The following is a 15530-nucleotide window of genomic DNA, read 5'->3' on the forward strand; positions in this document are numbered from 1 at the left end:
CGCCTTTCTAAAGCTGGCGTCACGTGACCCTCCTCGGTTGTTTCTTCTTAAATTGAAATAGCAGGTGATAAGAGGTGGCGCCCAAAGTCACGTGAGAACATCCAATAATTGCCTAATTGGCAATGATGTCATTCTTACATAAAAACAATGAATTTCATGGTGAACTGAAGGTATTTCATGGTCCAGATTCTGTAACTGCCGGGTTGTTGACAACAGACACAGCATGAGATTGTTCTGATGATGTCATCGGCCTGGAAATTCCTCCCCACTCTCAGGATCCCTTCTTCCAGGCATGTACGAACTGCACATCTCAAGCACTGTAGACTCCATAAAACACCCCTGAGATTGTTTTGTAGATGTCGAGGAGTTGGAGTTGTGGGGGGGGGGGGGGGGTGTTGGTATCAGTTGATGATGGGCGCGGCTGTGGGATGAGTCATATTTGGCGTTGCCTAGCTACAGCCAGGAGTTGTTTTCTTTTGACTCAGAGTGAGAGTGCGGTGTGCCTGTCTGGATTTCATTGAAAGAGAGTCGACTCTGTGGGGGCGTCATCAAGGGTGGCACAGATCAGGAAGTGGGGGTGGGGGGGTTTCCAGAGAAGAGGAGAAGAAATCACGTGAAGTCAAACTGGAGTTAAGCGTCGTAATATTGGGGGGGAGACAGGCTGAGCTCGGCGAAAAGACTGCCCAGAGTGAGGAAGTGGTTCAAGAATGAGAAAAAAGAACAAAAAATCCACCAAGTGGTAACCATGGAGACTTGTCGGCTTGAATAAATATGAGATATTCTTTTCAAAACCGGTGTAAACAGAGAGCGGGGTGTCCTGGATGACACACAAAACATCCTGCTCATCCCCAGGAAGTAACCTTGAAGAGGGACCATGGTGAAGCTGAACCAGTATGACCCGAACAGAACACAGCCAGCCAACTGGACACATGCATGTGATTAGAGACACTTTCTCTTCAGCATTCCTTTGTGGCCTAATTGGATTTTTGACCATCAAAACACATCTGTTTGTGTCCAACATGGCTTTTTTTCTTCCCCCGCGTTGGCATTAAACCAAAGTATCCTTCTTTCGGTTTCCTCCCGTGCACCTTTTTTGATCAATTCCACAGTGACCTCACGGCATTTTTCTTTAATTACCATTTGAGTTCACCGTGCAGCCCCACCAGAAGCCAGATCTGTTCACCTCCGCCAGTGCCTTGATTAAAGAAAAAAGCTTCTCCTCATTCTTCAGCTTGATTTGTATCCTGGCCAACCTCTCTTCTTCCCCGAGGAGCTTCCCTGCCGCTGAAACATGACACTCACCTGGATTTAGCATCCAGGAGCCAGCAGGATGAAATCTGGGTAATGAATGCAAACATCTGCCTTGATTAATGCACTTTTTCCAGATTGCAGACAAGCGCTGATCTCACTGAAGTCTGCAGAGTGACACACCAACACCGCGGTTCCACCAACATGACACCAACACGCTGTATTTGAACTAAACGGAAGGATTGGGCGTCATTTATCAGGAGCAGCAGGTTTGCTGGTTCAAATCCCATGATGGGTCAGGGGCTGGGATGCCCCTAAACAAGGCACCCAATCCCCCCCTGCTCCCCGGGTGCAGTGAAGTGCTGCCGTCTGCTTGTGTAAGTGTGTGTGTGTGTGTGTGTGTGTGTGTGTGTGTGTGTAAAGGCTGGGTTAAATGCAGAGGTCAAATTCACTATCGCTAAGTGGAACATCAACATTATTGCCCCACATGTGAAAATTGTGACTTAAACACCCCCCCCCACACACACACACACAGACAGACACACACACCCCTCCGGGGATGGAGATTGTATGTTAGATAATTGTTTACTTGTCTCCACTGATAGTTGCTTTAACTTGTCAACCAGAATCAGGGTGGATTTGAGATGAATGGCCAATCTGTTCAGATTACCCACAGATAAGGTTGCCTTTTGACTTAAAAACCATTTCCAGAGTCAGACTTTCCATCCTGAACGGATTCCCACCTTCTGATGCTGCCTTCTTGTGGCTCTTCCTGGCGTTACATGGATACCTTCAGTCAGAGACACTTAATGCCATCTCATTTGCTGAGATCAGCTCCAGATGCAACCCTCCATCCATTTCTGTTAACGGCTGTTTGTACTAATTAGGGTGGAGAGTAGGGGGCGGGGGTGCTGGACTCAGTCCCAGCAGCAGCGTATGCAGGTATTTCTCCAAACACCTTTGGAAAAAGCAGCACTCTGAATGGAACAACATTCCTTTCTCAGCCCCAAATGCCCCGTTTTTGTGTGAAACCCTTTGACTGAAGCCGCACCTCAGTCACATCTGGACAGTTTTATGCAGCGGATCGTCTCAAATCCTTCTGGACCCAAACACATGCCTGCTCAGGAGCTCATCATCTCTCGTCATTGCTAGTGGGGACAAGGGCGATGGTTGATTTTCATTCAACAGGGCTGGACTAAGATTTTCCACATACGACACCCCATATATTCCCAGCATTTGCTTAAACAAGAACAGAAAAAAAGCCAAATTCCAAATTCAGTTAACCTCACAAATGTAATAATCCCAACTTGTGTGTCTGAGTTTAGAAATCAGGGGGCAGGGTGTAGCATTGTGCAAGGCAGAAACCACAGAAGGCGAGCTTTGCTCTTGTGTGAGGAAAGGCGGAGTGTTGTGGTCCCCCGGCATGTCGGCACCACTCCGCCGCCTCTCTTCCACGCGCGCATGTCGAAATCCTCGCCGAGACTCTTAATGCGCCTTTAATTAATGGATTTGGATGTTACCCGACCACAAGCTGCAACGTTTATGTGCATTGTCTGCCTAGTTAAACGCTGTTAAATAGTCTGGCTGCTACGTTAGCGTTGTGGAAGAGGAAGGAATGTCCAACAAGCTGCGCCGAGAGGCCGGGAAATGCATAGCAGAGAGATGGCCACGCTGGATTTTCCACAATGGAACTGTGCGTGTGTTGCACCAGGTCAGTTCAATGCCACAGGCGGCTCTTTGACGGCCCCACAGCGCACTGTGAGCTTGACCTGTGAAAAGACCTCCAGGAACCAACTGCAGCGCTTGAGTACACAACACTGTCCACAATGCCAAGTGTTCTTCCCGACTGGTTTTTCCAGTGCTGATCAGCAGCAGCGTCCTGACAAAGAGCCGCTTGTTGAGCGAGACACCCATTGGTCTCCCTCCGCGGCTACGCGGGCACGTGATTCGTCGAGTCGCGTTCGAATCCGCGGTGTGGCTGATCTTAGGCCCCGCCCACCCGTAATACGGAGGGACATGGGGAAAGATTGGTGATTCTTTTTTCTTGAATCAGTCAGAAAGCTGACTGAGGCGTGACTCATGCATTTCCTCTTCAGACAATAAAGCCAGAACTCACAAAAATTGCAAATCCGAGCAGTCACATGGAGCAGGAATGCTAGTTTCTCAGCGTTTTGGCTGTGCACAACCGGTCGGTGGGAGTGCCTGTCTCATACTGTAGATTATAGTACCTGGGGTGGGGTTGACCCGCCCAGATCAGAATCAGGTCCAACCACATTCTTTTCTCATATCTCTCGCTCTCTCTCTCTCTCTCTTTCTCTCTCTCTCTCTCTCTCTCTCTCTCTCTCTTGTGTTTTTCTAAGCTCCTTTTCTCGTATATCTGCCGAGATGAATCACTGCCTTATTCTTTTGGTTTGTTTGTTTAGGTCCAGAGACCAATCATGAAGGTTGTATTAGATGAAAAGGTGACATATGAGGTGGGCCTTTAGCTCAAGTGGAGCTGTGCCTTGGGTCAGATTTTATCAAATGTATATCCTCCAGGATCAGTCAGTAATTTTATTTCAAGGTGTGGCAAGATGTTTGACGCAGGTTGGTGTGTCACCAAACTCAAGGGTCAATAGTGGCATGCTGAGAATCAGATGTGTCGGCTATTTCCACGCTGGAATCGGCATCGCGATGAGGCACCCCGAGACGTCCGTGAACCTGTAAACCTCTCAAAAATCACAGGAAATTTGACACACAAACAAACAGGCGAGTAAAGTTCAAGGGGAACTCTTGATCTTAATTCTTCACATCACAGTAACAGATACCATCTGATTTACACGTTCAAGGCCAAGGTATGCTAATGAGGCTAGCCTGCTAGCCTGAACACGTCTCCTCAGCAGGGACCTGCTACAAATAATGTCAGATGCCCACAAATTCTTGTGAATAAACTCAGGCAAACGTTATGTGCATGTGCTATGTGTAGCAAGGGTGGGGCACTATTTAAAGATGCGTGACTACAAATCCAGATTTCGCCATCGCAACTGTCGCAATTGAGGGAAAAGTCACTGATCAACTGATGCGTTGATGGCTTCTACACACGTTTGGTAATGTCTATTTCGGGCCAATTTCTGATTTATGGACATTTTCCAGCTTCCTGAGATTACGTTCCACATCAGGAAACTCCGTTGTGTTCAGGTCATGACAACTACGATGAAAACAAGATAGGCCAGTTTTTGTAAGAAGCGGAAGTGTCTGCGCTTCATTCAGAACCGCATTTCTGCATCGATGTGTGTGTGAGAGAGAATACAGCTCCCAACCTCGCTGCCACGCAGGTAGCTAAGGGTCATGCGGTGGGCAATGTATTATTTCTGTAACCTGTTATCATCTTGTTGTTTCATACCTGAGGCCTCACACCAGGTACTCTGCTAAACCTTTGACTCATACTTCAACTTATCCTTTCATGCGCACCTGAAGCAAACAGGTGAGCTCAGTCGCTGAGTTCACGCCTGTATTATGTTTGACTATCAATGTTATTCGACTCACCGCAGATATTTCTTTTTAGCCTTGGTCCACAAAACAACACCGCACAGTTCCGTGTACATTTTTAAAAACGCGATTGAAAAGAACATTTACGTTTGGGGCTTTTCGAGGCCAATATCCTCTCTTCAGTCAACGTTCGGCCAGATTGCGAACAAGTTTATCGTTACAAAAGCAAGACGGGCCGTCTGAGGCTGAGAGCTCCGCAGTATTCACCCTGCAGAAACACATTTAGCTAGCGTGGCACTTTAAAGGGATAGTTCAACCAAAAATGATCTGCCTTGTCAGCAGAAATGTCTACAAACCAGTATTGGGATCAGAAGGTTAACATTTAACACAGCAGGATAAAAAGTGCTGCTGCAATCTTTCAGTTCACCTCGGGTAAAGCACAGGGACGTTTGGCGTTGTCTGTTTAGCCGTCTATTCTGTGCGGGATGTATTATCACACCATGTTTCGAAACACCCTTAACACGTTTTCCGGTATTTTATTTTATTGGTTTTTTTGCCTCTGGTTTTGAGAGAGTCACATTCTTCCTTACTTTTCCTCTCCCTCTCCTCTCAGGGGCCTTCTCGAAGGCTTACTTCCTTCACTTCCTTCCTCTCTCCCCGTTAAATGAAAGGTGGTTGAACCTCGCTTCGTCAGCCGCAGAAGTTTCATTTTCCAAAGAAAGACAACTATTTATGTTTAACCTCAGTCCTGAATGATGCATTTCAGTACGGAAATGAGTCTCAGGACACACACACACCAGTCCGTCCTGCACAGAGCGATTTAGAGTCTCCAATCAGGCTAACATGCTTGTTTTGGGGCTCCAGGAGGGAACCAGAGCACCTGGAGAGACCCATTCAGCTCCAGGGACCACAGAGAGGCAGACGTGAACGTGGAAACTTCCCGCAGTTCAAATAAATTCCTCCAAACCACAGGAATTCAGCAAAAAAAAGAAATTTTGCATCAAAGAACCCCGCAGCGATATTGGAATTTAAATAATCACACTAAATTAACATGTCTGGGTGGGTTTATACACCCGCGGACTCGTTTGAACCACTTGCAGCTATCACACTCGTAGAGCTCACACACACCTTTCACCTCCTTATTTATACAGCTTTTTCTGATCTCTCAAAGGTTTGTTTTTTTTTTCTTTTCAGGAAATTCAGCCTGTTCAAGTTTCTTAAGTATCCTCGCTGAATAAGCCAAACAGTTTTTCTGTTTTTTATGGCCTTTATGTAACTGTTGTCCCATAACAGCTTTATTGTGAGTCATTACCCTAAAAAAAACACAACTCCTGACAAAACAATTGTGTTTCCGTTATTCAGCGCCACACGCGCACATTGGAGCTGGTTTCTCTCTGGGCAACAGTGTGTGTTTGTGTGTCTGGTGTTTGATACAGCTTGCAATCAGACCTTCACACCCTGTTCCAGTGGTGATCTCAGCCATTTGCCACAGGAACTCAGTCGCTATTTGAAAATACAGCTGCGGGATGCAGAGGCGCACATCCATAATCCATGATTCCTGGGCTGATCCCTGATATGAAATCAACTCCCAATGTGTTCTGTGATGAAGTCGAGGATGGTGTGGGACTTCAGACTCCTGCCGGTCAGATTTAAGGATAAAGAAGCTTGCCCCCCCCCCCCCCACCCCCCACCCCACTACTCCCTCTGGCACCAGCCACATTCCTTCATCCTGGAATTCTTTCCTTTTGTAACAAAAGCGGGAAAAGGCAAAAGGGGTGGCACTCAGGAAGAAACATTATGTTGTCGTTAAGCTTCACCAGCAGCAACAGCGTGACCATGAGCAGGCGGGCGCTCACCGGAGTCTGTCGCCATGGCAACGTGCGTAGAGTGACTGTCAACAACGTCCAGTGCTGTTGGGAGTTTCCCCTTCCAACAGCAGTGAGTCAGGAGGGGCCCTCCGTCGTCAGCTGAGTGACAGAGACAGGAAAAAAACACAAAAAAAAACAAAAGGAAAATCTAGCGCCTGACCGCAACAGTTGCCGAAATTGAGCGTTTGCATGTGTGCGAAGCAGAAAAAGAGGAGGAGGAGGAATGGGAGGCGGCTAAAGAGGGCTGGGAACGTGTGGCTGAGCCGGCCTGGGCCCCGTCTGGGGTGTGAGCTGCAAAAGAAGGCAGGGTCAAAGTGGGCGGATGAGCAGCTCCTCCACTGTTTGTGCTTTTAGACCGTGCGTCTGAAATTAGGATCCCTGAGAGCAGCAGGAATCTGAGCCGAAGAGACGCACAGCAACCTCCCAGCGAGTCCCACGGTAAGTTCCACTCTTTTCACCCCACACCCGTCCTCTAAAGCTGCGGCACAAGACAAAAGTCTTCTTTGCAGATGGTTTATTTAGAAGTCTGGCTTCAGTCTCTTCTATTACTATTGTTATTACTACTTTTAAAAAAGCAAAATTAGGATGAAGAGCGGAACATTGCTAGATGATTGAATCTCAGGACCTTAAAGTTCAGGTGAGGCTGCTTTCCAGATGTGTCGACATAACAGCTGTTGCACTGAAACGGCCTCTCCGGTGATAAAGCTCAGGACTGCTGGTTCTCCACATCTACCACATTTGCAAACACGAGGTGAATGTTTTCCATTTGACTCCATGGAAAAAAAAAGAAAAAAGTCCAGGCCGTCTCTGAAAACTCCAGCGGTTGACACGTCTTTGCTTCTGGATGCCGTTTGATTAAAGCCCAGATTTAGATCCAATTTTTGCTTTTTTGAAACTTTTTTTTTTCCAATAATCTTCATTGATGGATCGCTGCTGATCACAATCATCATGTCTTTAGTGTGTGACAGAAATGGAGCCGTGTGTGTGCCTGCATGTGTCTGTGTGTGTTTGTGTGTTTGCTGTGGACCCAACCCCTTCACCACTCCTTTAGTGCAGAAAGAACCGGCACATTCCAGATGTTCTGTTTCCTCCCTTCACACCCAGGCCTGCGTCTGTTGTTGATACAGCAACACAGAATATTAACAAGTAAACAAATAAATGCAGGTTTTTTTTTTGTTTTTTTAAATGCTGAAAATGGAACATCAGTCAGGGCAGCTGCAAGGTGCCAGAGAGGACAGGTAGCCAACACCCTGGGGAAGACTAGGAAATAGCCTTTTAATGCCTCTTGAGTGGCTTTTTCTTGTTTCCTGTTTCTTTTGAACGAGTGTGTGAGATTGCTCTAATCCACATCTGGGGATGGGGTGTGAGCCAGCCTGGAGGGGCGATGGCAGGTATTTCCTGCAGTTATTTTAAGGAGTGGCAACTTTTTTCTTTCTTGGAAGCACAAGACAAGTCCAAACTCATCTGCCCGTCAGGAACTTCCCACCTCTATGCAACAGAGGGAAGCAACTGGTCGTTGACAAAAAAAAAGTTTTGGCACAATTGTGTCCCAACGCCCGCTCAGATTCACTCCACGCATGCTCCAGTCAGGTCCTCAGGGGCAGGTTGCACCTCAAAGTAATCAGAAATCGAAGATGCCACACCCTGAGACGGTGCCAAGTCTGCTTTTGTGATGCTTCTAGAGCCTTTTTTCAACCATATTTGAGTTTCCCAGCTCATATTAGCCGATCTGAGGCGCAGGTAGCCCTCTGGTTATCTTCAACATGCATAACCAAGAAAAGTGGTGTAACAAGTTTTCCCCTCCCTTCCCTCTCTGTCTCTCTCTCTCTGCAGTACAGTCATCATGCTGATCCTTCTTGCTGCCATCTTTGCCATTCACATCATTGGCATCATCCTCCTCCTCGTGGCCACCATCGACAATGTGAGTCCTCTAAACTGGCTGCTTTATCACCACACACGCACGCGGGCGGCGCAGGGCTAGTAAACGGTGACCCGGGGGGGGTGACAGAAGGACCGCTCCTCCGGTGTCACCATGTGTTCCTGTGCGTGTTGTCAGACAAATGGCGCTCACGTAAATATCTGACATTCTCGGCTGAGTGTTGCATACCTGAGCGAGACTCATGACATATCGCAGTAGCAGGTGGATGAGCATTCCTACATCTAACCCCCCCTCCTCCATTTTCTTTTTAAATTTCAGGCCTGGTGGATGACTGAAAACATATCCACTGACGTGTGGGGTCGGTGGGTGCAGACAAATGGGGTCTGGAACTTAACCGATCTCCCCAAGGGCTTCCACTACCCAGAGGGTACGACACGCAAACACACACAAACCTGTTTCAGTGCACACACACACAACTGGAAGGACTAAATGTTTACCGCTCAGGACTTCTGCAGAAAGCGGTTCAGACAGTGACCAAAGCTCCTGTTCATTAGTAAAGGCTATGACAGACCAAGATAATAAACACAGATGTGCAGTTGTGATCTAACATCACCTTTGAAGTTTGTTTTCTTTTACTGTGTTTACTGTTGAGGATACTTAAATTGGTTTGCAGGTAAACAACTATTTTAATTAGCAGCTGTGTAAACGAACCAGTAAATGTAGGGTTCATGTAGCAACTTTTGGACAGGATGTTCTGCATATCTGAAAGTACTAAAACATTTGGGATATTTGAAGCAGACTTGTTAAAAGTGCGCCCCAGCCTTATCTTGCTCTGGGCGTGTCTGCGCTGTCACCTCTGACGGTCTCTCTGGCGCCCCCTGCAGATTACCTCCAGGCAGTGCAGGCCAGCGCTGTGCTCGCCTGTATATTCTCCATCCTGGGCATCTTCGTGTTTGTGGCTCAGCTCTTCACCCTCAGCAAAGGAAAGCGGTTCACCATCTCTGGCGTCTTCCAGGCCCTTGCCTGTGAGTATTTGTTTATTTGGGTGTCTGTTCTGTTTGCTGCATTTCCACCCTTGCTGACGTCCTCTTCCTCCTCCTCTCCAGGCTTGTGCATCATGATCGCAGCCTCCATCTACACAGACCGCTTCCACCTGGATGAGAAGCAGGGCTGGTATGGCCACTGCTACATCCTGGCGTGGATTTCCTTCACGCTCACCTTCATCTCCTCCATCACTTACTTTGTGCTACGCAAGAAGACGGGATGAAAAGGACACTAGACTTAGCTCCAACCAGCCCTGAAAAACATCCAGCTGGATCTACTCTCTCAGCTAACACCTCCTCCTTGGTATTAATATTTCAGCTGTTTGTGTAGGTTCAGCTATCAACAGACTTGATCCTCTCAAATACATGCTAGTGTTAAATTAAGTCAGGGTTTCGCTGTGTTTTGGATATTTGTGTAGAAAAAAGAAAATCGGTCACGGATGTATTGAGTGTATGACATCATGGGTTGGTTTTTCACGGGTATTTTAGGATTAAGAATATTTTTGTCATCAACTGAATAAAACTTTCCTTAATGCGAGTGAGATGCTCTGAGAAATTATGATCTGTCAATCTTTTCGGTCAACAGGAAGAGGTGGAGAAGTCGCTCTTGTTTATTGTTTCTCTGTTGTGTACATTTATATGTGTTGGATAAAAGGGGTGAGTTTATTAGTTTAGCCTAATCATGATTCGTTAACATGTGTCATACCTGGTCTTGCTTTATTGTGTGCCTCTGACTAAAACCTGCAAGTGCAGATTCCTGTTATTAAAGTCTTAAAGTTGATTTTATACATCACCCAGAAGTGTGATCAGGAGATAAAACTATGCATTGCAGTACGTTTGAGTCTACTTTTGTGCCCTAAACATTGATGTACAACCCCAAATTATATATATATATGGACTCCTGGAAACATCTCCATCACAGTGATATAAGGCAATGACTGTTTTTACAATATTAAAACTTGATTTTCAACCAGTTTAAAACACTGTCTGCTTGGGTCTGATTGCTGCGTTTAGGAGCAAAAGGTAAACACACATTGGGGCTACTGAGGTCTCAGATAAAAAAGTGGACATCATAAGTTGTTATTGGTTGGTTAAGGTCATCCTGACTCCTGAAGGTCAGGCTGAGGTCTCCTCTAGATCCTTGACTCAGACAATGTTGCACCAGAACCAAAAACATCATCAGGATATTGAAATTTCCCCTCACTAGGAATGAGAGTTAACAGTGAATGTATGGATACACAAATATCTAACTCATAAGACACATCCGACTGAAGACTTTCTGGATCCACAACAGCCTCAGTTTGTTTATCTTTATTCACAAGTTCACAATCCTGCCATATACTGTAAAGATTCTACCAGAAACTCACATTTCAGCATCAACTATATTGACAGGTGCCGCAATAAGAACATGGAACATTTAGTTAAAGCAAAACATTTCCAGCATTGTTATGAAGGGAAACATGTCGGTTTTTACAGCTGCAACCAAAGAGGATAAGATAAAACCAATGTTCTGATGGCGTCTCTGTAATTTGAACAGTGAACGCACCCCTGGCAGACAAGAAACACTCTCCATCCTACACATAAAGGCCGTGAACACACACAGGCTCCTGCCAGGTTCCTCAACATAGTCTGCTTTTATTTTAATACCAAGAGAAGTTGTCTGAATTCAGCAGTTTAGGTTTATTCCACAGTGTCAGGAAGTGAAACAGAAATACTGGTATGTGGGGACAAACAGCAATCAGATGAACCAATCACAGGCGATGTTGTCAGCATCACTGCAACACGCCGTGTTTGAGGGGGTGCGCACACCCGCGACCTACGTCCGCGCGTCCACGCGCTGCATCTGTGGTTCGGATTGGCAAGAATAAATCCCTCTTGGTGCTGATGGAAGAGATGTCGGAGAAAAGCAGCTCAGAGTGGGCTGTAGTCCTCTTCTGGATCATAGTGTAGCTCCTGCTCTCCAGGTAGTGTCGCTCGGAGAGATGCGGGGGGTGACTGAGGCGGAGAGGTGGGGGCCACCCCTTGAAAGTGGGCTGCAGCTGCTGGGTGGCAGGGAGGAGGAAAGAAGGAGTGCGAGAGTGACTGGGAGTGTGTCGGCCTCTCAGTGGAGGTCGGCGGTTGGAAGTAGGGAGACAGGTGGGAGATGCGGGGGGGGGAGGGGGGACAGATCGTTGCGTGCGCAGGGGTGTAGTACGGAACTGGTGGCAGCAGCCCTACAAAGTTGAAGCTGCAGGGGTTGAGGTCGGAGTTGCGCCTCGGCCCCACCATCAAGACTCTCTTGGTGTAGTTGTTGAGGGTGGAGACGCCGGCTGACATGCAGACAGTGAAGGCGAGCCAGGCAACGCTGGTGAGACAGAGGGGAGGGGGAACCGAGCACTGTGTCAGCCGGAAGGTGCAGAAACCAGATATGTGGCTAATGGATAGACAATATGTCTGTCTAAGGGAGGAGGTGAGGGTGCACAGAATCAGGATGGGGGGGGTGACTGCGGACTCACTAGAAGGCCCAGGAGTAGCCATAACTGTGAGGCTTGAAGTCTTCTGGTCCCAGTATGGCAGTGGTCTGAAACACCTGCATGAACATCATGTGACCCACCATCCCGAGCAGACCTGCACCCACAGCAAAACCTTCAGTGCACGGCAGGAAACGCATCACCGCTGTAAAACACACTTGTGTGCGCATTCGAGTGTGTTTACAGTCACCAGTGTGTAAACTGTTGACACACACTCATGGGATCACTGTGTATCATAGCAACACTGAGGAACAATCACTTTCAATTGTCTATACATATGTATAAATAGTGTGTGGTGTACTCCCACTTTAATATATATATAGCCTTATTAGCAACAATACTGCTAACAATGACGTCAAGAGCCGCACCTCCCAGGACCGTGAACACTGCGGCGAAGGCGTTGAGCAGCTGCCCCCAGCGCTGCGTGGAGGGGAACCAGGCCCGGATGCACAGTTGCACCGACAGCAGCGTGCAGCTGATGAGCAGCAGGCCGATGTAGACGAGCTCCAGAGACAGGTAGAGCCACATCATCGCTGCAGAGACAGGACGCGGAACAGGGTGACCTCACCTTCTGTCATTTATCTCACTGAGAGCTTATGAGAGCCACTTACCCTTTTCAGAGCCCGGGGTCAGAGTGTAAAACCCTCGACATTTCTCCTCTACAGGTCGCAAGGAAAGTGAAAAAAAGCAGCATGAGGCTCATTGACAACAACTTTGCGTCGCATGTGAGGTGAAATTTACTCAAGTGTTTAGGCGGCCTGAGATAATCTGATGGGGAGATTAGGGGATTTGTTAGGGATACATCTGGACGGAGGGAGCTGCTGTGGAAAAACAGAATCTTTAAGATAAATGAGACCTGGGCGGCTTGTTTTTATCTCACTATTCCATTTGAAGGTAAAATGTGAATGAAAGCTGCTTTTGTTCATTTCGTCTGGGGATTCTTTCAACTTCTTCCAACCGTGAGTGTTGTTTTCTATCCACTGCTATCACCGGCATATGCTTTCAAAATAGAAATGACCTGTTTTTGCAGCCTGTTAAGCTTCTTTGTGGCTCTTTTGACCTTGTGTTTTAGGTGGCAGCTGCAGAACTCTGGGCATCTCTGTGGCCTCTGAGATCACCACGTGGGGATTTAATAAAACAGATGGAAAAAGAAAATTATAAGAACTTCGGACTCAAATCCACAAAGTTTTGGATTCCTACTGCCTGTGTGTGTATTTCCCCCTGGGCAGGCAGTCGAGCTCTTGTTTATGTGCACATTCTTTACTGGCTTTTGTACAAAAAGATGGAAAATAATAACATATATAATAATAACATAATCTCTTAAAAATACTTCAGTTACCAGTAAGTATGTTTGAAATACCACACCCACACGCACACACACACACACACACCTCAGGGTGTTGACATAATGGAACCTCGTGTGGATGCAGGTAAACATCCTGCATTTAACTATTCCCCTTTACTCCAGGACTCTGCAACGTTCTGAACCGAGCCGTCTATTTGGACCAGCCATGATTATGAGCTCGTCTCCATCCTCACAATCCAAACCAGGGAGGCAAAACAGCTGATGGCCGTCAATCCCAGTGGGCTTTTAATCCATAATTGAGTCATGCTGTTGAAATCTAAAGCTCCGTGAGCAAAACACACACACACACAAACACACACACACCGTAATCCTCTATGACCTGAGCACACGCCCAGACATGCACATCCTCCCTCTCACACACTACTAACGCACCTTGCGTCTCTCTGGATTTGTAACTCGTTTCATTATCTCTGGAGCTGGACCCACTTTCATCTCCAGCTGGAACGTCGACCCTGATCTAACCTTGGGAATGCCACTGGCATCCGCGCAGCCGGGATCAGCCCATTAGACCTGACACGGAGTCAGAAAATCCCCCAAAACGAGTCTGTCAATCCTGCAACGTCGGGGTCTGCTAACACTGATAAACCGTTTAGAGGCGCTGCTGTTATTAATTATAACTGCAGATAATCCCCATCACATAAAATGCTGAGACTATTTTCTCCTTGAATACAAAACGCCCATCTCACCCCACTCGTCTGCGTAGATGTCCTCCTCGCAGCTGATGAAGAGCCCAGTGTGAAAGGTGGGGAAGACGAAACGGTCGTCACCCGTCTCCCAGAAGAACTGGATGTTGGAGGAGTTGGACACTCCGGGCACTGGGATGCAGTTGGAGTGTTTGGTGGGGGTGCAGAGAGGCTTTGGCACCTTCTGCTTACCTACACACCAGTAGGAGGACATGAGGGCCACCCCGCCAAGGAACAGGGAGGCAAGCGTCTGGATGAAGGAATTGCGAGGGGAACGCATCTGTTGCAGGAGCGCCATGGCGTCCGGACAAAACATGGGCTGAGATTTAAGGGAGAATACTCAGAAAAAACAAACAAGCAAAATATCAGAAATGAGCGATCAAGCCGTTACCATGGAGGGTCTCCGGGAGACGGGGAAAGCGAGCCTTTGATTAGTAGGTCAGCGGCGGCGACGGGCCAACTCCGTTCAAACAAAGCGAGGACGAAGAGCAGGACCACCTTCTTCCTCATTCAACCGCTTATTCCATCCAGCTCAGGTGGGAAACAGTCATCCGGTCCTGTTTGTCCTTCAACAGGCAGCGAGTGACTGAAGAGGGCGGTCGTCTCTCCCTCCTCACACACCCTCTTCTTTAATCCATCCTTATAAAGCCAAAACAGACAAATCTGTGGCATCTGCTTCCATTTTGATTCCTAGACTCATTTTGATCTCACCTCTTCCCTGTTTTCCTGTCTAGATGTTCACAGCTGCTAATATCTGCCACACAGGTTAGAGTTTTTCTGGCTTTCTGTTGCCGGATCACCGTTTAATCGACAAAAGATGTTCCGTTAAACACTCATGTGTGGCATTTTTTCATGTTTTTGCAGGGGTCGCCTTAGATAAATGGAAAAATAAGGTTTTGTTCCTAAATATCTGAATCTTTTAACACTTTATAGGTTCATTTCCAACCGATTAAAAAAATAGCGCTGTTTTTTTTTGGTAGGGAAGTTTTCCAGAGTGGTGAAAGGTTGACGAGTTTGAAAAATATGATCATTTCTGAGGGTTCCCACTCCAGTTTGAACCAGTTTTTGGCTCTTTCATAATCAGTAGTTGTTTAATAAGCAGGAGTTGTTAAAGAAAACTGGGGAGACCACAGAAACGTCCAATGAGGCCGGATACAGGTGCAGATTTATGTGATGGAGAAGTTTCTATTTCAGTCTGGTCGACAAGACTCAAGGTGCTGCTCTGGAGCTCATGTTCATTCAGAAAAATAATGAATATTTAACCCTTATTACATCAACTAGTCTGCCATTGTTCCAACACCAGACTTCCCATCGTCAGGCTTCAAAGTTTTCACTGGTGCCGTCACATTCACCCCAGCTCACGCTCATTTTTTCAAACATAACTCTGATAAAGAAACTCTCCGCGGAATGCTGACGGTGAATCACATTTTTTCCACATGATGTTTCAGTGAAAACTGGGCTACGG

The 15530-nt window shown here is 47.0% G+C and overlaps 2 protein-coding genes across 5 annotated transcripts; one reads left to right on the forward strand and one right to left on the reverse strand.

Moving 5' to 3' along the window:
- Window positions 1–6865: 6865 nt before the first annotated feature.
- LOC101069594 (epithelial membrane protein 2) lies at window positions 6866–10487 on the forward strand. Of its 2 annotated transcripts, none has more exons than XM_003964244.3 (5): window positions 6866–7022; window positions 8418–8505; window positions 8782–8890; window positions 9348–9488; window positions 9570–10487. In XM_003964244.3, exons 2-5 carry the CDS (start codon window positions 8428–8430, stop codon window positions 9728–9730), a joined length of 489 nt encoding a protein of 162 aa, XP_003964293.1. In that variant the 5' UTR covers window positions 6866–7022; window positions 8418–8427; the 3' UTR covers window positions 9731–10487. The 2 variants fall into 2 exon arrangements, with proteins under 2 accessions (XP_003964293.1, XP_011601835.1); XM_011603533.2 differs by having other exon boundaries at window positions 6879–7022; window positions 8423–8505.
- Window positions 10488–10803: 316 nt separating this feature from the next.
- On the reverse strand, window positions 10804–15479 carry LOC101077550 (germ cell-specific gene 1-like protein). Of its 3 annotated transcripts, none has more exons than XM_029836144.1 (6): window positions 14457–15479; window positions 14069–14345; window positions 12628–12675; window positions 12385–12549; window positions 12002–12113; window positions 10804–11850 (listed from the first exon to the last, which is right to left on the reverse strand). In XM_029836144.1, exons 1-6 carry the CDS (start codon window positions 14457–14459, stop codon window positions 11418–11420), a joined length of 1038 nt encoding a protein of 345 aa, XP_029692004.1. In that variant the 5' UTR covers window positions 14460–15479; the 3' UTR covers window positions 10804–11417. The 3 variants fall into 3 exon arrangements, with proteins under 3 accessions (XP_029692004.1, XP_003964327.2, XP_029692003.1); XM_003964278.2 differs by having other exon boundaries at window positions 14069–14368; XM_029836143.1 differs by having other exon boundaries at window positions 14069–14384.
- Between the last annotated feature and the right edge of the window lie 51 nt (window positions 15480–15530).

Source organism: Takifugu rubripes, chromosome 5, assembly GCF_901000725.2.
Source record: "Takifugu rubripes chromosome 5, fTakRub1.2, whole genome shotgun sequence".
In the NCBI taxonomy this organism is placed as follows: Eukaryota; Metazoa; Chordata; class Actinopteri; order Tetraodontiformes; family Tetraodontidae; genus Takifugu; species Takifugu rubripes.

What these genes read in the sequence shown, in the direction of transcription:
- LOC101069594 (XM_003964244.3), top strand. Translation starts at nt 8,428, where the DNA reads ATGCTGATCCTTCTTGCTGCCATCTTTGCCATTCACATCATTGGCATC. An exon ending in TCGTGGCCACCATCGACAAT is followed by an intron (nt 8,506 to 8,781) that starts GTGAGTCCTCTA and finishes TTTAAATTTCAG; the next exon opens with GCCTGGTGGATGACTGAAAA. An exon ending in GGGCTTCCACTACCCAGAGG is followed by an intron (nt 8,891 to 9,347) that starts GTACGACACGCA and finishes CGCCCCCTGCAG; the next exon opens with ATTACCTCCAGGCAGTGCAG.
- LOC101077550 (XM_029836143.1), bottom strand. An exon ending in AGTGTTCACGGTCCTGGGAG is followed by an intron (nt 12,114 to 12,384) that starts GTGCGGCTCTTG and finishes CTGTGGGTGCAG; the next exon opens with GTCTGCTCGGGATGGTGGGT. An exon ending in GGCTACTCCTGGGCCTTCTA is followed by an intron (nt 11,851 to 12,001) that starts GTGAGTCCGCAG and finishes CTGTCTCACCAG; the next exon opens with CGTTGCCTGGCTCGCCTTCA.